General features: G+C 43.1%; 1 protein-coding gene across 1 annotated transcript; it reads left to right on the forward strand.

The window, feature by feature from the left end:
* The first annotated feature begins 105 nt into the window (after positions 1 to 105).
* Positions 106 to 19,747, forward strand: LOC131666377 (chondroitin sulfate proteoglycan 4). The gene is made up of 16 exons (XM_058939004.1): positions 106 to 239; positions 2,200 to 2,522; positions 3,790 to 3,953; positions 5,075 to 5,306; positions 6,002 to 6,218; positions 7,536 to 8,127; positions 8,209 to 8,457; positions 11,596 to 11,796; positions 12,344 to 12,563; positions 12,659 to 12,980; positions 13,062 to 14,646; positions 14,711 to 15,518; positions 15,592 to 15,998; positions 16,086 to 16,934; positions 17,010 to 17,996; positions 18,059 to 19,747. The coding sequence occupies exons 2-16, from the start codon at positions 2,444 to 2,446 to the stop codon at positions 18,242 to 18,244; spliced, it is 7,098 nt and encodes a 2,365-aa protein (XP_058794987.1). The 5' UTR covers positions 106 to 239; positions 2,200 to 2,443; the 3' UTR covers positions 18,245 to 19,747.
* The last annotated feature ends 698 nt before the right edge of the window (positions 19,748 to 20,445 follow it).

Consider the following 20,445-nt stretch of genomic DNA (forward strand, 5'->3'; position numbering starts at 1 on the left):
TCGACGACGCCGGCCCGAGATAACGAAGCGCGCAGGCGCCGGGCGCAGCCTCCGCCGGAGAGAAGCGAGAGAGTCGGTCTTCTCGTCCTCCAGCAGTCGCCGCCGCTCGCTGCCGCGAGACTGAAGTGCAAGTTTGTGCGAACGGCGCGGTGGTGAGGCTGCTACAAAGACAATTGCCCGTTTTTCGAAGCCCGCTGTGGCGCGGCAATACAAGCCCGAGGAAAAGTGACGCACGAAAGGTAGGTTTTTCCTTCGGATCTTCCTGGCTGTGTTTTTGGGATGCTGCGTGTGTGCGAGACAGAGAAAGCTGAGGATGTATGGCCGCGCGCGCGTGCGTCGTTTGCACACGCATGCCGGGACCCTCTTGTCATGGGCTCCGCGCGCGGGTGTGTGTGTGTATGTGTGCGCGCGCACGATGTGGACGCTCTGGGAAAGCTTTTTTTTTGAGGACTTTTCTCAAGATTGAATGACAGCTTGCGATAATAGATGTGGTTGACGGAAGTTCGAGCTTTCGACATTGGTTGCTTTGTTGAGAGATCGCTGAGAGATGTTATTAACCTGTAGGCAACTCGTCGAAGAATACTCACAGCGAAGTTCGTTCATATTGTTGTTGATGTGATGAAGCTTCGAAAAATCGTGTAATAGTATCTCAAGATTTATACGGCTAACTCGCACTTGCAAGCTCAAACGCAAGAAGCGACGTTGAATTCATTGAGTGTGACATTGCACACGTGAAGTTGGATTATTTTGCCAAAACTTTTGAAACTGAAAGCCCTTTCGTCTCGTCACATCAAAAACGCGCAATTTCGACATCGACATCCTTGAGCTTTTATAATCTATTTTTCGAAACGCGTACATATCACGTAAAACGTTCGTTTTGGAAACATCCGTTGAAAAGAAGAGAGGGGGTTCGAGTGCTTGCAATTGAAATTGGAAGAGTAAAAGCACTCGAGAGTGAGAGAGAAGTCGTTGTATAAATATTGCGTCGTGTTTAATTAAAAAATGTGCTTTTTTATTTATTTGCGGGGCTACGATGTACTCGAGATTCATCCCTTCCGCGAAAGTGCAACAAATTCAATCTATTTTTATTTGATCGAATTTTTTTTTTTTTTTTTTTCGATCAATTTCATCCGACTCGCGTCAAGCAAAAAACCAAGAAAATGCCTCTGAGAAAAAAAATGTGCAAGTACGTGTATACGGAGAGTAGGTTTTTACACACACGCGCAGACTCATTCACTTAACTTATATATGATATTCGATCTGAAGGACTATTATCCTACCAAGGAAGAGTGCAAATTTATTTTGGCGGAAGCGACGAAGAGGAGCTTCTACGCGTGACATTGTTTGCGTTCATGGGTCTGTTTCCTCGGTTCTCCTTGCCGAGTGGATTGAACAACGACGGCAAAAAAGGGAGAATATAAAACACTTTTCTCTCTCTCTCTCTCTCTCTCTCTCTTTCTTTCTCGGTCTCTCGGCAGCTTGATAGTTTCTCGAGATTCGATCGACTCTCTCCCTCTTCGACTTTCGTTTTCAAAAGTTTTCAATGGTTTCGCGCGCATATCTCTGATTTGATCGGTCGCTCGATTAATTCTCACGAGAATTTGGCGGCAAACCGAATTTGCATGAAGATCTCTCCCCCCCCCCCCCCCGGAAGGCTTTCAATCTGCCTGGTGGTTAAAGCGATTTTTCGCGAATAAAAAAAAAGGAAACTGACGCCGGTGTAAGGGTGTGAGAGAAAAACGATCGATATTAGACCGCCACACGTACGACGGGGATTACTCAAACTTTCACACACACGTGGTATATCATATTGTCGCTTATCGTCGTGTTCGCCTGCTATTTATTCATACGCGCGTGCGAGGCTTTAGAAAGAAGAAGAGTGCTCAGGCGGTGTCGGCAAGCTCCTCAATCTTCCGACCGAGCGAGCGGTGCTTTTTAATCGAGTGGACTTTGCTTCTGCTCGGTGAGCATAAATTTGTTACCTTGCCTGCTTGGCGAACGCACTAGTCTGGCGCCGTGTGTGCGTGCGTGAGTGTGCGTGCGCGCGCGCGCGCGCGACAATTGTGACTGTCGCTTCACTGATTTCCGGAGCTCCGTTTTTCCCGCTTCGATTGAGTTTGCCCGTTGCAAAAGCTTTATCTTCCACGTGGATTGGAAACTGCGCGAATGAAAACGATTGGCGCTCACGTTGGTTTGCAGAAAACGGACAAGCGGATAAGCCGAACAGCACGAGGGCAAAGAGAGAAATGAAGTCGCCAAGGTGTAACTCTGGTAGCGGTAGGATGACGAGAGGACGAGAATGAGGAAGAAGCAGGTATCGGATCGATTGGCGTAGTCATATAGTGCAAGCGGGAGAAAGGTGGCGATTCGACAAATCCAAGAAAGGGGCTAGCGATACTACTAGTCCTCTGTAGCTGTGCGGCGGAGAATCAAGGGAGCGAAGATGGCGAGGCTACAACTACTGCTGCTGATGCTGACTGCTGGCGCTTTACTCTTGGACGCCTGCCAAGCCGACGAGGAAGGCAAGTGCGCCTATGTATAGGTGTATATGCTTTTCCGGGCGATTGGCCCTCATTCGATTTTCTCCCTTTTTTGCCTCGCGGTTTACAAATGGATTTTCACGCGCGACCGGATCATTGCCGGACAGCCGGCCGTTTCGTATTCCGCGCGTGGCGGCTTCGACGCGCGCGACCGCAAAAGAAAGCGCGCCGAAAATAATACTTGGCGCGCGCAAAGAAGTTCGCGCGCGCCGCAGGACAAAATCCAGCGCGTCGCTGCGAAATGCCAGCCGTAAAATAGCTATGGCTTTGAGGGGAGCGCCGCGTGCGTATATATCTCGACGCCTCGCTTCTCCGTTCGTTGTCCTCGCGCGGAAAGCGCCACGCGCCGACTGTTAACGGCGACGCGCCGTAGCGCCGAAGTAAAGACGTGTCGCGCGCGCCAAGGCAATCTACGGCCGTTCAAGGCGCTCGCGCGTCGATCTAGCAGGCTAATTTTACGATCAATCGCCATAAACATCGATGCGCGCTGGGGGAAAAAAAAAAAAAGAAAAAAACGTAACAAGCCGAACGATGCGCTGATTTACGGGCGGGAGGGCGGAGTTCCAGTCTCTCTCTCTCTCTGTACGTGTATTTTCTAAATTTAGACTCTCCCTCGCCGCATGCCTGCTTTCTGATGAGAGACACGAAACCGACGACCTCCACGGCCGCGCGTTATTATTAATATTAATACATTATTGCTCGCGACTTTTGCCCGGTAACGGCAAATAGTGCCAGTTTGACGAGGGTAAGCCCGTTCGGAGATCCCGCGCTCGCGACTCGAATCCCAGAGCTTTTCATTCGCGATGAATCGGAAGATCGACGAAGATTCACGATTCGTTGTAAAAGTGCGCTCGGAGAAGGGGGAGGGGCAAAGCGAGCCGTGCTTTGTCGCGGTTGTCGCGGTCGATGAGAAAAGCTTCCCCTAGAAAGAGCGGAGAAGTGGGCTATCCGACGAGCACTATGGGACGGCGCGTCCTCGAGATCGCGCGGCGAACCGAAATAAACCCCGGCGCTCACGGACGCGACAAGCGGAGCGGCTACGTCTTGGCTGGAGAATTCTCGTACCCGCATCCGACAGTTGTAGACGAGATTTTCCGTCGCGATTGTTCGCCGGATTCGCCACGACTTCGTCCGAGTGTGCCGTGGCGCTGGCGAAAGGAACAGCGCCGTCGTTCGTCTCGACGGGCGCTGCTCGAGTCCGTTGGCCCATCGGAGACGCGAGCAATGTAATCTGTTTGTTAAATTCCAGTGTCGTTCTACGGAGCGAGTTACATCCATCTCTTGGTACAAGAAGCGAAGAATGGCACGGATATAAGCTTCCGTTTCCGCACACACTTGTCCGATGCGATGTTGCTGCTGGCTGCTGGGCGCACGGACTATTGCCTCGTCAAACTCGAGACTGGCAGGCTGAAGGTAAGGTTTGCGTTTGCTGTACGTGCTCGCGGCAAATGTCAAATGTTGGATATTCTCATATCGCAGCCTAGCTCCGATCAGCCTTTATAGCATTTTCACATCGACAATTAATCATCATCCCTTCAATGTTGGTTTAGACAAGTGTTTAATTAAACTCCGAGCCTTTGAAGTGCAATATAGGAATTCTACTGCTGCCTCTGATTTAATTGGATCCCAATAGCTACGAGCTTCATTTCGAAAGCTGCCTGACTCTCAATTTGATACATTTTGAGCTTAATTATCAAAGCGTAGAATAGAAGAAAGGACAGCGAGCTCAAAACGGACTCTTGTTTAAACTTGAATAGCACAGCAAAGCTTGGTTAACTCGAGCGATCGCTCGCTCTTTTTACAATTGGATATCAGTTGCGCTGCTCGCTGTTCCTCTTCTCCCTGGCCTCCGTAGCAGCGTCATTAACGCGGTCAACTGAAATTCAAGCTCCAAAGATTCTTCGCGCAAAAAGTTTTGCCGGGGGGGGGGAACGGAGCTAAGGAGCGGAGCACTCTTCTTCTCTTCAAAAAGTTTTTCAGCATTTTCTCCGATCCGCATCGACGCTCCAAAGTCTCTCGGAAGTCGGCAAAATTGTCGCTGTTTTTTTGCCTCTCGTTTGGGCTGCCGGCATGCGAACGCATCGTTTCCTTATGCCCTTCGTCGCGCACGGAGCTCCCACGTTGAAGATAGGATGAAAGATGTCTTCTCTCAAAACCGAGCACGGCACCTTGCAGTTGGCCGATAAATAAAGCAGCATCGATGCTTTTACAAATGCAAGCCAAACGAGCGAGAGAGAGAGAGTGGAAGCGGCCGATCGGCTATTAATTAATGAGAGCACGCCGGCTCTTGTGCTGCGGATAACGAGCTACCGTACACTCGGAAAAATGCTCGAGTGCTTCATTCATCTTTTCATCGACGTTGCTGGCAAAACCCAAAGAAGCCTTTTGTAGGTCACGTGCATTTCAGATTAGCTTCCGCCATTAAAAATCACTCGATAGTTCGCCGGGCAATATCGAGGGAGGTTGTTTGTCGAAAGCTGCCACTGGCCGCGCGTCCGAATTTACGAATTGCTGACTGTGCGGGTCCTACCCAGGTGCACATCAACTTGGGCGCAGGCGAAAAGGAGCTTGCGAGCGCTCGCGGACTGCAGCTGAACGACATGAGCTGGCACAGCGTCAATCTGACGAGGCGCGACGCCAACATTACCCTCGTCGTCGACGGCATACACAGCGTCAGCGAGATATTGCCCGGCAAATTTTTAGAGCTGAACATCAATTTCGGCGTTTACATCGGCGGACAAGGTGGCTTCAACGAATTGTTCCTCGGTGAGTATTTTTTGTCTCGGTGATGACACGCATTACGCATCGTCATAAGTAAACAAAAAAAAAATAACAACAAAACGTGTCTTTTTCCGCGGGACGAGAGACTTTTATTTCCTTTTGTTTTATTTTGTTTTGTATTGTTTTGTTTCGTGGAACGCAGAGACGGAAAATCAATCAGTTTTTTTCCGCGAGAGCGTAAGCTACTTTGGCCGCGAGGATACAGTTTGATTGAAAGTTTTTATATTTCAGTAATTGACATTTAAAAGTTTCATGCACTCGATCGACGATACTTTAGAATGGTTGCTGGAGCATTTTTATTGATGAGTAAGTTTAGATTTGAAATGTTGCGGAAACCAGCAGCGCAACGTACAAGTTTCCACTTTCCAATACGACAGTCTAACTTTTCTTGAAAGGTAGAAACGTTACGTGTATACCACAGGCAAAAGGCATCGTTGATTCTTTTACAGAAGAATATTAATTCTTCGACCGCCTTTGATTTAAAAGAACTTTTGACGAGTCGTGTCAGTCAAACTATTTATATATACATATATATTTTTATTTTTCACGAACGCACATCAGAAAAACCGAGTAAATATGATGAGCGTTCCGATACATCAGACCGAACGATTCGCCGTGAATCGTGCAAAAAGTGCAAACGAAAAAAAAAAAAGAAAAAAAAACGGCGCGTTTGTGTCCAGGCCACACGGAGTATCTGCGCGGCTGCATGGCCGACATAACGTACAATGGTCTGCGGGTGATCGAGCACGCGCGAACACGACGAAACTCCACGGAGGCGAGCGCCGTGAGCTGGGGTTGCTCGGCTGAATTCGACGCCACGAGCCGAGTCGACATAAGCTTTGTCGAAGACGGAGCGTTCACCGCTATACCCAAGTCTATTCCACGCGCGGGATCTAGGTGAGTCCCTCTCTCGCTTGTTTCTTCGCTACACCGGGCGCCGCGCGCGCGTTCGGTCTTTTTTATTGCATATATAACTTTTGTTGAGACAGAACAATTATTTAAAGTTACTAGTCTAATCGTAAATAAATTGTACCGCGTATTGGATAAGTATTTAATAGAAACACAATCGTAATTTAGATATAAATTCAGGTATAAATACACACTCTTAGCGGCTACTTGACACGAAGCATTTTATTTAAATTAAGAATTATAAATCATCACAGATATTTTATAGTTTACATTTAAGAAAAGATAGATCGTAACGGCATGAAAAGTATTGAGTTGGAAAGTTTTTTTCTTATTTTCACAAAAAAAGGGAAATCAATATTACTAAAATTTATTATCTTCGTATTAGAAATAGAATTACTTGCATTCTGTCGAAACCAGGTTTGGACCTTTCAATAATACTAGCCTAGTTAATATAGCCTGGTTTTCAAGCTGAATCAAATTGAAATGAATAAAAATAACAATGTAATCATGAGTGATAATTATAGCTCGCGTCAAAAACACCCATATTGTTTCGTGTAAACGATACCATGTAGCAACTATTGCAGCACATCTATGTTCGATGGTGTTCTTAAAAGCTTCGCAACATCCGGCCATCGTTGTTTTTTTGAGGGGGAATAGAAAACAAAAAAAATAACGTTAAAATTTTCATCATACGAATTTCTTCTTTTTTTCTGCTTGCCATTTTGACTCTGACGGAGCTTTGAAAACGCACAATTGAAATTTTACTTAAACGAGTCATGCTTTACACTTTCATTCACACGCTCAAAAGTGCAAGGGACAACACATTTCAAGCAAAAAATAAACTGGAATACGATTTTCAATGTATTTACATCCGTAGATTGCCATCTGAAGGCGTCAATTTCCTTTAGCTGCTATGGGCCACACAAGAATGTGTGGCGATAGACTCAATTTTATGAAGCTCCATGTGTACAATTAATTGAAACACAACATAGAAATTCAAAAGAACTTGATCGTGTTAAAGCATTTTTTTTTCTCCTACAGCACCTAATGGTAAATGCACATAACTCACTAACTGACTGCCATGCGCGCAAACGTTGCTTTTGTAATTTTGAAACAAGGTTTATTTACTCACAATTTACAGCAAGTATCCCTTTAGCCATAATCCGCTTTGATGCATCAAAGCGTAGATTTAATCGACGACTTTACGCTCGGAAACTTGCCAAAATGACGAGAGTCCCGACGATAACATACTCTATAGAATTGCAATTACTCGTTGAAACTCCATCCATTCTTCTCCACCTGCAGATGGGAGCTTGAATTGAAAACCGTCTCGACGGACGGCCTCTTGCTGTTTATGGCGGGTCTATCGTCGCACGCCGATTTTCTGGGCGTGGAGCTAAAAAACGGTAAGGTCCGCCTGCTCATGAATAAAGGCAACGGCCCGGCCGAGTTGATCCATCCGCGAAACATCGCCGACGGGACGTGGCACGAGGTGACGGTCGATTTCACGACGACGCTCATCGGCATAAGCGTCGACGGCGAAGCGCGCAATTTGTCGCTTGCTCTGGGTAACAAGTACCTTGACCTGGCGGACACGCTGTACATTGGCGGCACGGAGTTGAACAAACGCGCGAAAGCGCTGTCGAAGGGCTTGGAATCCGGCGGGAACAGCTACAAAGGCTGCCTGAGGAGCATGCGACTGGACGGCAAGGAGTTGGGCTTGCCGAACGTCAAAGTCAGCCAAGGCGTCGTCGTCAACTGCGTGTGGGGCTTCCCGTGCGCCGAGGCGAAGCCATGCGTGCCGGGCGCTCTTTGCTCGCAACTCGGCGTCAGGTCGTTCAAGTGCACCTGCGATCGCGATCTCTGCATCAAGTCCAACTTCACCGAGGAATACAAGGTACGTACGGCCGATTAACTCGCAGCTGTTCCTCCTCTAATTCCCATTCGTGCGTCGTCCCGCTTATTCGGCCACTCGCAGTTCAACACCAATCTACCGATCAATCTGGAGCTGTTGCGCGCGCGTCCGATATCCGTGCTGGAAGGCAAGCGAGCGGCCTTAACCGAACGTCACATCAGCTTGACGTTGGACATTGCACGATATCAGCTGAACGAGTCGCACGTTGTGTTTGCACTCCTGACGCCACCGGCGCACGGATGGCTGCAACTCGATCGATCCAGGCTCGCTGTCAAGACGCCTTTTACTCTTCACGACGTCCACATGCACAAGGTTCGTACGATTCGCTCTCTACCTCGTTTGGCCTTTCTTGGTCGTACGTGCGAAATTTACGCGAGTCCGTCGACAACGAGTCCCATAATAATTACAGTGACTGCCACTATCGTCGCGAAAAGATCAACGACGACGAAGACGAGCCTTCTGTTTCGACCCGCCGCGCGGATTTGTGCTTTTGCACGCGTCGTTTTGAAAATCTACAGGTAACGCGCCATTCGCTGCGGTTTCGTTCCATAAGCGAAGAGTGTGAGTCAGTATTTGCTGTATCGGCTGCGACACGTTTACGGAGTAAGACCTTCTGCGTGAAAGACGGCCGAGCCGCACCAACAATCGCACAAGTCACGTTTCGCTCGATTCTCAGCGTCTTCCGCGCGGCCAACTGCGCATGCACGGCACGGGCGCTCGTTAAAAGGCAAAAAACATACGCGTCGGGCAACAGCGTCGACCGCAGCGGCGAGAAATCCGACTCCAAGAACGACGATACGCAAGGCGCGACGCTCTTGGCGCTCTGACGATCCGGAGAGCGGGGCTCGGGCTCGTCGCGTTCGTCGACTCCACTGTGCATACCGAGGACTGACGAAGCGCATTTCGGGTGTTCCGATCGGACGGGTAGCTCATTTCTGCGAGGTAGACGCCCGAAATTCACCGGGATTGCATAATTCATTCGGCTCCATTGACGTTAATGGTGAGTAAGCGCGATAATAGTTTAATTGTCACAATTCAAAGACAAAGCTACGTGCAGCCGGCGAAAGAACGTATTTCAATTGTGGCGAAAGCTAAATTCATCAAAATGCCATTAATAGCAATTACGGGTAAACTGGAGCGAGCGATATCTGAACTCGTGGAAAGAGAAAGAAAGTCATTCGTGAAATTAAACTGCCTCTCTCGCTCCTCTTTCAATCCTCGTGTCTATTGGATACAAAGTTCGATACAAAAGGGTGTACAGACACGGAGACATCTGCGGCGTGACAATACCACTTTCGATCTGTTGCTCCACTTTGTGTGTACGCGACGTGTCTGTTCTATACGTGTAGATATTTCCTCTCGCTGAAAATTAGCGAGAAGCTTTGAATATTAGCCGTGGAATATATACTTGACGTTATATCTGTTTCAACGTAACGAACACGTCTCTAGAGGCGCCGTGATGATTTTCAAATAAAAATTCACGGACTTAACTGCGTTTGATCAGACCTATATAAAATTGAGAAAAAACGTTGCCGATGAATGTCATCGGCGAGTACTTTCGTTTCAAAGAAGCTTTAATGCCCGGCAGCATCGTCAGGTCCACGGAAAAACGTAAGCTGCTTATTTTTCTCCACCGAGATACTAACATTACAAGCTTTTGTTTCGAAATGCCATGTATTTAGCAAGACACATTTCAGACACACGCGCGCTATTGCGATCGCCACGTTTCTCCCTTCTCGAAATAAAAATCAAATATGCTTGTTGCGCGATGCTCAAGACGCATCACTATGGACTACCCTGCATCCCACCTTTTCAAGGAAGCGTTCTATTTATAAGTAAAGTAGAACACGTGCAAGTTGTATGTATTATTCTCTCACGGAAAAGAAATGTTTCATGAAAATTGCGATGATTTTCACCATAAAAATTACAGCGAATCACGGTAAACTGTCTGCTTCACAAATTTTAAGTAATATCTCATAAAAAAATTACGAATGCTATTATCATTTTTCTCATCTTTCCGTAATTTTTTTCATAATCTGAATTGTCAGGGGAACATCTCTCCAAGATCGGCGCTTGAAAAATTTCAATGTTGGAACCAATCCGAGAATGTTTTGAAAAACTTAAATTTATTAGATTTTATTCATTATCGCTTGTTAAATAAAGCAAAGACAATTTTTTTAATTAATAAATTATGTTGATCGATATAATTGGTGACTTGTTTGGAATTACTTTTAAAATGCGTAGTTGCAGCGCCGCTCTCTTTTATCCATGTATGAGAAACATATGAGCGGTTTACCATTAGTATAAATTACCGTGATGAATTCCAAAAAACATACAGTGAGGAACCATAATATTTCTTGGACAATTGAACAATGTTCATGTTTAAATACTTAATAATTCGGTCGATTTCATCATAAAAATTCATAAACGGCTATCACGTCCCAGCTTTACCGTGGCAAGCACGGTAATTTTTACGCGATAATTCATTCACAATGCACAAACAATACCATTTTTATTGGCACTCATTGTAATATATTGTGCTTTATGAAAAATATGTGTTCGTGAGCGAGGAAAAACCTAGAGAAACGAAAATCAATCACGTAAACATTTTCATGACTATCTTGATCGTATCGATTGCACGGGAGAAACTTACGTTGTAGCTTTAACTCGCGTGCAACAATGAAGAATATGTACGCGCTTCGAGCAATTAGCGCGGTACTCTCCCTCCGCTCTCGTACGAAAGCTTTGGCAGGAATAACAGCTTCGAGCGAGATGGCGTAAATTTTACGGGATAAGTGTTTACAACGACGCGAGCGAGGAAAAAAGAAGCACGAAAATTCGATCTTGCAATAGATTTAGTACGGGAACCGCAGTAAAGCGGAGTGCACCAACTGAGAGAGAGGCAAAGAAAGTTAATGAAGTGCTTGAGCGTTGGACAAGAGGAAGAAAGAAGAGGCTATGAAAAGTATATATATATACGCTGAGTTCTACTTCCGCAGCAGTTTCAGTCAAGTTTTAGTTTCGGCAGAGACGCGTGTTTTTTTTTCTGATATTTCGCAAAAAGAAACTGCTTTTTCATCTCGTGGCATTAAAAAAAAAGCTATTCCTGAAGAGAGCGACAGCCAAACGCATTCAAAATGTCCCTTTTTTCATTTACGCTTCAGCCACAAAAACAACACAACAAAGGAGAAACTATCTCTCTGCGCTCGTAATTCCCGTGTAAACTATTTTTCGTTTATTTTATTTTTCTCTGATAATGCCAAACTTCCTGCGAGTCTATTATTCAAGCATGCGTGAAGACAGATAACATTTTTCCGTTCAATTATTAAAGGAATTTGTTTATTTCTCAGGACAATAACAAGGAAAAACTGTTTTTGTACGTTTGGTAGTAAAAAATTTTTAAAAATAAATAACATTTTAATCTGAAGACAAAAAATAATTTATCTTCAGATCGTCTACATGCACGACGGCGGCGAAACAACAGTGGACAATATGGTCCTTAAATTCGCAGTTCAAGCGGCAAGTCCACGTCACGCACTACCTAATTACTTCCAGGATAGTTTGCGCTTTGAACTTTACGTCAATATTACGCCAGTGAACGACCCTCCAAGACTCGAAATTCCACCTAATGCCGTTCTCACACTTGCCCAGGTAAGCACTTATGCATGAAAAATTAAACTTGACTTTTTATCCTTGTGAAAGGGATGGAGAGTTAAAAGTTTGTTTGGAGTTTCAAACAGAGATTAATCATCGTGAGAGTTTATTACCGCACCCATTCAAAACACTTTATTTTTCGCGAGGATAACACGTACTTTATCATCGGTATAATAATTAATCGAGTATTAGTAGTCTGCGAATTGCTGTCTCGAGATGTTGACCTAAATCTACTGTTCGCATGGTAAAAAGATGGATACCAGACTGCTGGTCAAATTTTCAATTTTATTTTTCATAACGATGAGAATGTAAATGAACATAATTTGCAGTGAAGCTGGCAATTCCCTTAAAATGAAAATGCTCTAGTCAATGGTAGCAACGTTTCAAAAATGTTTTCTGCCTACCGTATTTTTATTTTTAATTAGTTGACGCAAGGCAAGTTTCCCGAATTCGAATGTAATAAAACTACAAAGGCTACACTTTAAACGTGTTACAATTAAAACTGTGTTCTTTTAATTAACGCTAAACAACAAATTTTCCGCAGGGTACTCGAAAGACTCTAACAAAGGATTTAATCTTTGCGGAGGATGCGGACACACCAGCCGAAAAATTAGTCTATACAGTGCTACCGGAAGACGGTGACATTGGTCACGTGGAGAGGCTAGCGAGTAACGAGGCCGGCAGTAGCACCGGAATATCCGTGCGGACGTTCACGCAGGCGGAACTTGCCCGCGGCGCGATCGATTACGTACACAGCGGCAAAAGTGAGTACTTGTTAATCTTAGCCTCTCTTTCTCTCTGTCTCTCTTTCTTTGCTTTTGCTTCAAATATCTTTCTATATATTTCTCTTTCTCGACAGACAAAACCACGGCGATCTTATCTCTGAAAGTAAGCGACGGCGAGGCGAGCAGTCAAGTACAAAAGTTACGCATCTCTGCTCACAAATTGTCAATAAGAGCCGTGCAGAATACCGGCTTGGTGGTGGTTCACCGTTCCTTTTCATATTTAACTTCGGCGAATTTGTCGTTTGCGACCAACGCCGATGATTCACGTGTCGAGATTCGCTACAACGTCACTGGAAAGCCCAGGTTTGGGATACTGCAGCGACAGCGAGAAACAAGTTACACCTGGATCAACACAGATTACTTCACAAGTCGTGACCTCGAGCGTCAGACTGTGAGGTGAGAGAATTCGTTGAGCCATTTTTTTCAATGATAGAAAAATTACGATTGAATCTTGACGATAACTTACTCTTCTTTTAGATACTTGCACACAATGGCTAGTCCACACAATGACAGTTTCCGCTTCGAGGTGTCTGTGCGCGAAGTACATTTCCGTGATACATATGATTTTAATATAACCTTCATCACCCTGGAACTCTTAGAAATTCAACGTAGTAGTGTAGACTTTGTTAATAGTGCCGAGGTGGTAGTTGATTCGCGACGAATCAAATTTCAAACGAATCCCCTCGTTACGGAAGCAGCTCTTATCGTATACAGTCTACTGAAGACTCCAAGATTCGGACATTTGTATCTGGCAAATGAGAGATTGATGATCGGTCAAACGTTTACACAAGAGGACATTGATAATGGACGATTGAGGTATCGACACTATAGAAGAGCTTTCTCACCGATTGAAGATAGGATAGAGTTTAAAGTATCGGCACCTCAGTGTCAGGATGTCAGCACGAGTTTAAACTTCAGTTACGAACCGATGAAAGAGTCAAATTTGGCTTTCGAAGGTGCGGAAATTATTCGAGTGATGGAAGGACAAAAGGTTCCTTTATCCATGGCCAGATTTGACTATCGCCACTTTGGTGTGACATCGCTGAGCTTCAATCTAACTATGAGACCCAGACACGGTTGTCTATCGCTGTACGAAGCTACACTGCCGGTAGTTCTAAACATCACACACTTTACCTTAGAAGAATTGAACAGGCGCGCTGTGTTTTATGTGCATGATGATTCTGAAACAAAAGAAGACGCTTTTGAGTTTCTGGCTATGTCAACGGATGACACTGATTTCATGTACATCGACAGGGTGAATGTGCAGGTCGAATTGAGGAATGATAACTCTCCAAAGAGAATAAACAAAAGGATCTTCCACGTGGTTACCAATTCCGAAAAACTTATAACCAGGTCTGATTTGTTGTACACGGATGACGATTTAAATACGAAGCCAAGTGACTTAATGTACCATGTGAAGCAATTGAGTAACGGATTATTACACAAGCTGAATAATCCAAGTGTTAAGATTGACTGGTTCACCCAGCAGGATATCGATAATGAGAAGATTGTTTACAGGCATCACGGCAACATGTATGAACGTATTGACTTTACTGTAAGCGATGGAGAATTGTTTTCCAACGGTGATCTTGAGATTCAAGCTGGTCATGCTTACGTCAAACTTATGCTTCACAAGGGTGCCGTCGTTCAGACTAATCGATCTGTTCTGCTCTCGGCGAAAGATATTGATATGGAAACTAATGTTTTTGCCAACAATACAGAAATCACGTATCACGTTAAGGAACGACCGAAGTATGGTGTAATACTGAAGTATGGAAAGGAAACGTGGAACTTTAATAGAGAGGATTTGATTCGGCAACATGTCGTTTATAAACATGTAAGACCACCGAATCGAGAGATTGTGGAGGACAAATTTCAGTTAAAAGTTACAGTTGGTGAAGCGTATGATTCTGGCGAGTTTGGAATCAAAATTTATCCAGAAATATACTGGGAACCTTTGATTATTAAGCATAATAGTACTATTTACGTTGAAGAAGCTACCAGCGTTATTCTTAATAACAAAAGTTTAGCTGTTGGGTATCCTGGCATTCCGTCGAATAAGGTAATTTGGAATTTGAAATATATGGTATATATTTTATTTTGCTAATATTATTTCGATACTATAGATAACTTACCATGTTCGTCAATGGCCACGCTATGGTTACCTGGAGGTACAGAGTTACGAAAACGATGACTTTGACGAGTTTAATACAAACCTAGTCAAGCATTTCGGTCAGAACTTGATAGACGAGCATCACGTGTCCTACGTACAATCCACTCCCAATCAGACTCATGATGTTTTTCTTGTCGACGTCAGCAATGGTATTACTTGGTCACGTAACTTAACAGTGAACATTGTTATCGTACCTGATAAGCTTTACGTCGCCGCTAGAAATCTAAGTGTTTTAGAAGGTAAAAGTGTCATTCTTCAGGACTTCGATTTCTATACCGTAACCCCTTACTTCGCTGGAAAAATAACCGAGTATACAATCGTTGAGAAACCTAGGCACGGAAATATGATGGATCTATGGAATAATCCTATAAGAAACTTCACGCACAAGCAGCTTGTGTCTAAAGAAATTGTCTACAAGAATAACGGCGACGAGCAATTGGTTGATAAATTAAGAATGATGGTTAAAGCTGGGGAAAAGTCGAGTCAGCAATTCGACTTATGGATTAATATCGCACCAATCAACGACGAACCACCAGTTGTAGTCAATAAAAGTGTGTTCAGTATGTGGCAAGGTGGTTCGGTAGTTATAACCAACGATCTACTGGCAGCTGCGGATAATGATACTATGCCAAATGAAATTTTCTTTGAGATACAAAATGTAATTGGAGGATATTTCTCGATGAAAGAGATATCGGGTATTAGTATACATAATTTTTCGCAGGAGATGATCAACGAACAAAGGGTGCTTTTCACTCATACAAGTAAATTGAATAAATTTTTTTTTGATTATATACCCTAGCAGGAAAATTACTAAACAAAGAATTATTCTTGTAGATGGGAGCCGAGCAGAAGTCAAGTTTTTTGTATTTGATGGACTTCATAAAACTGATGTCTACAAGCTTTTAGTCACTACGAAACCAGTTCAAGTATTAATCGGACACAACGAAATCCTGAATGTCTTCCCATTAGCTAGAAAACTGATCACCAGTGATCTGTTGCTGACGAAATGTACAGATGCCGATCGAGATGTCAAGTATTTCGTAAGAAATGGACCCCACATGGGCAGAATCATAATGGAAACTAACGAAGGTATTTGGCTGAAAGTTGATCGGTTTACTCAGCAAGATTTGAACAATAGTAGGGTATCATACGAGCATAATAAGCCGTTTAACAGTTTGGCGGCTAACGACAGTTTTGTTTTTGATGTCGAAGCATACTTTGCTACTCCAATTCGGAATCAGGTAAACTAAATCACTCATTTGCTTTTAAAGTATTGCTTTCTAAAGCTTCAATTCCAAATCCATCAAGAATTTCAAAAAACATTCCAGGTTTTTGAGGTAAAAATATCAGTATCGAACGGCGGTTTACACCATCACGTTTCTGTCGACCCAGTCTTCGTAGTTGAAGGCAAGAAAGCTGCTGTGACGATCAATATTACTGGCATTATCGACTTTTTACGAACAAATGCAGCTATTCCCATCCCTGATGTATCTGTTCGTCTACTGCGCCAACCAAATCACGGTCACGTAATGCTCGAGCCTAATAATTTAAATCTGACAACGTTTTCACAAAACGAAGTGGAAAGTGGAAGGATTACGTATTACCACGATAACTCGGACACATTAAAGGATGAAATCCAAATGAGTGTGTATTTTTCACCAGGACACTTGACATTATGTAATATAACAGTACCAGTAGAAATAAGTCCGGTGAATGATCAGCAATTCAAGCTCGAAAAGAATAAGCTGGAACCAATCGTGGTTGTACAGAATCAAACTCAAACCGTCACTCGTCAGAATTTTCTAACCACCGATCCGGATACTGGTCCCGAAGGAATCGTCTATGAATTAATGAATATCCCTCAAGGAAGATTTTTACTGTTTGACAATGCTTCAGAAGTACAACAAGTGACGAGATTTACACAACGTGATGTTGATTCCTCGAGGCTGGTTTACGAACATCGTGGTTCATTATCGGCAAAAGCGATCTACTATCGAGTATCGGATGGCCAGTATGAGTTCGATTATAATATTTTGAATGTACAAGTACAATCGATCAGATTGAATGTCAGTGTAATGAAACCGGTGGAAATTAAGCAAGGAAGTACAACGGCGAATATCGACACAGAAGTTCTGAGGTTGGACACCAACGTGAGACACGATCTAGTGATGTATCAGGTATGACATTACTTATAACCATTCATTTTTGAGTCAAAAGAATGATTAGAATGAAAACATTAATTTTTCTTACAGGTAACAAGAGCTCCGATGAACGGTGCGCTACATGCTCGCGAATCAAGTGTGATCTTCCGTCACGCAGACCTCATCTCCAAGAGCGTGTTTTACGTGCAAAACGATCTCAATACAAGTAACGATAGTGTCGTTCTGTCGGCACGTGTAGCAGAAAAAGAGCAAACTGACATCGTGATACCAATTGTCGTGGTGCCACTGATGATCATGAGCGACGATTTCATAGCGTACGCTGGCGACAAATCTAAACTCACAATACCGTATTTTGATGCTACCCCATTAGCAAAGTTAGCTGATAGCGAGCCGAAGTTCAAGGTGACGAGAAAACCCGAGTATGCGAAGATAATGCAGATAGTCAATCGTACAACTTCTTCTGGTGAAAAAAAGGATCTTCAAGTTAAAGAAGTCACCAAGTTCACTCATTCCCATATACTTTCTGGACTAATTTACCTGGTATGCACTCAAGTACCCAGTGACGATCCACATGGTGTAAAAGACAGCTTTGACTTTATGCTGGCAGTACCTACAAGCACTGGAAGATTTCAACCAGCAATCGGAACGTTTGTTTTTCACGCCAAACTCGCCAGTGACTATTACAATAATTCACTGGATGGTCCTATGGATCCTGTAGGCCATGAAGGTGAGATGCCTATTGCGCCAAACATGAGTGACGATTATACTCTGTTGCTGGGAATGCTGTGTGGAGTTGTGTTGCTCAGTCTGTGCGTGATTGTGACGATCAGATGTAGACAGGCGAGATTCAAAGGTGAAGAAGACGAAGAAGAAGACGAAGAGGAGGAGGATCAAGATAAAGTCGAACCTGCATCGCCAGCATCGGTCATGTCATTACCAAGGCCGCCGGATCATCTATTGCCTGCAACACCACATCTCAAGAGGTACACGAATGATTTACATAACAACAGTATTGGATCGAGTACACCGTTACCACCCATAATGCCAACGCTAACTTCGACGCTACCGCAATGCAAGGTAATAAAGTCGAACTTTCCATAAAAATAAAATTGCAATGACGATGCACGAAATTCTTGCAGGTGATTCCTCTGAGTCCGATGGACAATATGACCGGCTCGGAAGTAGATGTATCAGCGCGTTATCCGTACGGTGTGGCCGATTCCGTGGACGACTGGAGTAGTTTCGACACAACGGAAATACCGTGCCCCTCGCAAACTTCACAGCGAACAAACCCATTGCTCAGGCGAAATCAATATTGGGTCTAGCAGCACGGGACATGCCCCCGAAATAAGGCGGGGCATCAACACACGATGTGCTCGTAGCACGGGGTCAGGGCTACCCAGAGCCTAAGTCGTGCCGTATACAAAAAGAAGTCGGTAACCTACCGACTCGACAATGAAATTATCGACTAAAGGTTTTTCTTTATCTGGGGTAGTCCTGCAGTACAGTTGCATTTGTGTGCCTGTTTGTTAAGCGACAATGACTTGCGTAATGTGCGTGTGAAGCTATTGTAGACGGCACGTTGGGTGGCATATTGGAATAACAATAGAATTGTATCAATTTTCAGATCGTCTTTCGAGTATCTTTTTTTTTCGGAAATTTGATCGTTTGTATCTAGACTTTTTGAATGATTGGAAAGTAAATTGATAAATTTTATATGACGTTTATGATATGTCGTTACGTGAAATCTAGTCAAAAAGTATGAATTTTTTACATACTTAGGAGTTAATGTGGGCAAATTGTTAGTGTTGATTCTTCATGCCACCTAAATTTTATATTTTACATGCACATGAGTGAGTATTTATAGTCATGAAAGCGTGATGATGAAGGCGGCGGCAATTATAAGACGATATACGAAGACTGATATTAAATTGCAATTAGAGCAGCCTAAACGAAAAGCTTTATTCTACATCCGCATTTTATGAATTATACTTATAGATTTGTAGAGTTATCAAAGTTGTTATCGTTCTTTCAATTCAAATGATTGTCACATAAGTTTTGTATTTTGCAAATGAGCGTCGAAAGGTGTATAAGGTGAGTTCCTCAGATTGTAAAAATAAAAGTTGTTTTTTTAAACAGCCGCACTGAGCACAAACATATATATCAGGCATAACTTTAGTATTTTTACCTTTATAATAAATAAAAATGAGCCTCGTAAACAATAATTATGCGTAGATAAATATCGAATTGAACATTCGATGTCTAAGCTACGTACTTAGTGTACAGCTACTATTTGTCTGTTTTTTGGATATCGAAAAAAAAAAGATGAATACTATAAGTCCGATATACAAATGAGAAACAAACATACCTATGTAATACAAAATAGAATCAAAATATTAAGAGCCTAATTGTATGTGAAATGTATCGATAGCAAAAGTAAAACTTTATAAAATCCATAGAGCAACATAGACGTATGGAATGAACGATAAAATAAGAATTTTTATACGTATGTTTCAGTATTAATAATACGATGCACTTTACAACGCATATTTTTGCTTCCTTATCTTTTTTGATACCCAACTCCGGTAATTTACAAGCAATTTGCATTTATTTCAAGCGATATATTAAAGAAGCATGTCACTACCATTTATCAATTCGTCAAAGTATGATAAACGGAGAGTTTTTATAATTACTGAACTGTGTATTGATGTCCGAAAGCCAATGTTATAGGATAAGTTTTCGTGTGTAGTATGCGCAGGACGATTAACTTTCCAGTAAACTGCAATCGTCTTACGTGTTAATTAACTTTGAAATCATATTAAACTGAATGTGCGATTACTGTCAATGCTTATTATTAACATTATTCATCCCCTGCCTTCCATATATTAATTTAGCGACTTAATAAATTAATAAATTATTGTAAACATTTAGATAAATATCAAAATACGGTGTTTATACTCCACTCTTGGTTGCGAAAAATTGAAAGGAACTATGACATTTTCCAGTTTTTATTTTACGCACGTCTGCGCTATCGAAAACGCAAGGCGACGTTTTACGTGTGGTCGACTGAAACACCACGGAAGAAGTACGAGGGTTTGTAAAATACTCAGAACATAAATCAGAGTTGTGTTTTATTTATTTTTCTTATTATTGAGACGCTCGACGAAGCTTCGACGTGAAAACGTATTTCTTTTCGGCAATACGTTCATTACCGGATGAATGTTTAATATTACTTACAGATTAGCACAATGCTCATTTCACTTTGGATGATTGGGAATCGGTGTGGTATTCACGTTTATATCTCATGAGATTGTATCGTTGCGATACCACTCCAAAGAAAAGCGCTTAGCCACATGCATAATTCTCGATATACTTATTGTACCTTCTGCGAGTCTTTCAGGAAAACATTGAAAATTAAGATCATTTTATGGCCTCGCAATTTTCAGTTCTCTAATGTGAGACCACCTGAAAAGAAAAACAACGTATATATTTCGGTAATAATTATAGTTTTTAGCCAGATTTATTT

Source organism: Phymastichus coffea, unplaced genomic scaffold (assembly GCF_024137745.1).
Source record: "Phymastichus coffea isolate CEN01 unplaced genomic scaffold, Cenicafe_Pcof_1.1 PCOF00058, whole genome shotgun sequence".
In the NCBI taxonomy this organism is placed as follows: domain Eukaryota; kingdom Metazoa; phylum Arthropoda; class Insecta; order Hymenoptera; family Eulophidae; genus Phymastichus; species Phymastichus coffea.

What these genes read in the sequence shown, in the direction of transcription:
- LOC131666377 (XM_058939004.1), top strand. Translation starts at nt 2,444, where the DNA reads ATGGCGAGGCTACAACTACTGCTGCTGATGCTGACTGCTGGCGCTTTA. An exon ending in ATTCCACGCGCGGGATCTAG is followed by an intron (nt 6,219 to 7,535) that starts GTGAGTCCCTCT and finishes CTCCACCTGCAG; the next exon opens with ATGGGAGCTTGAATTGAAAA. An exon ending in CCGTTCTCACACTTGCCCAG is followed by an intron (nt 11,797 to 12,343) that starts GTAAGCACTTAT and finishes AATTTTCCGCAG; the next exon opens with GGTACTCGAAAGACTCTAAC.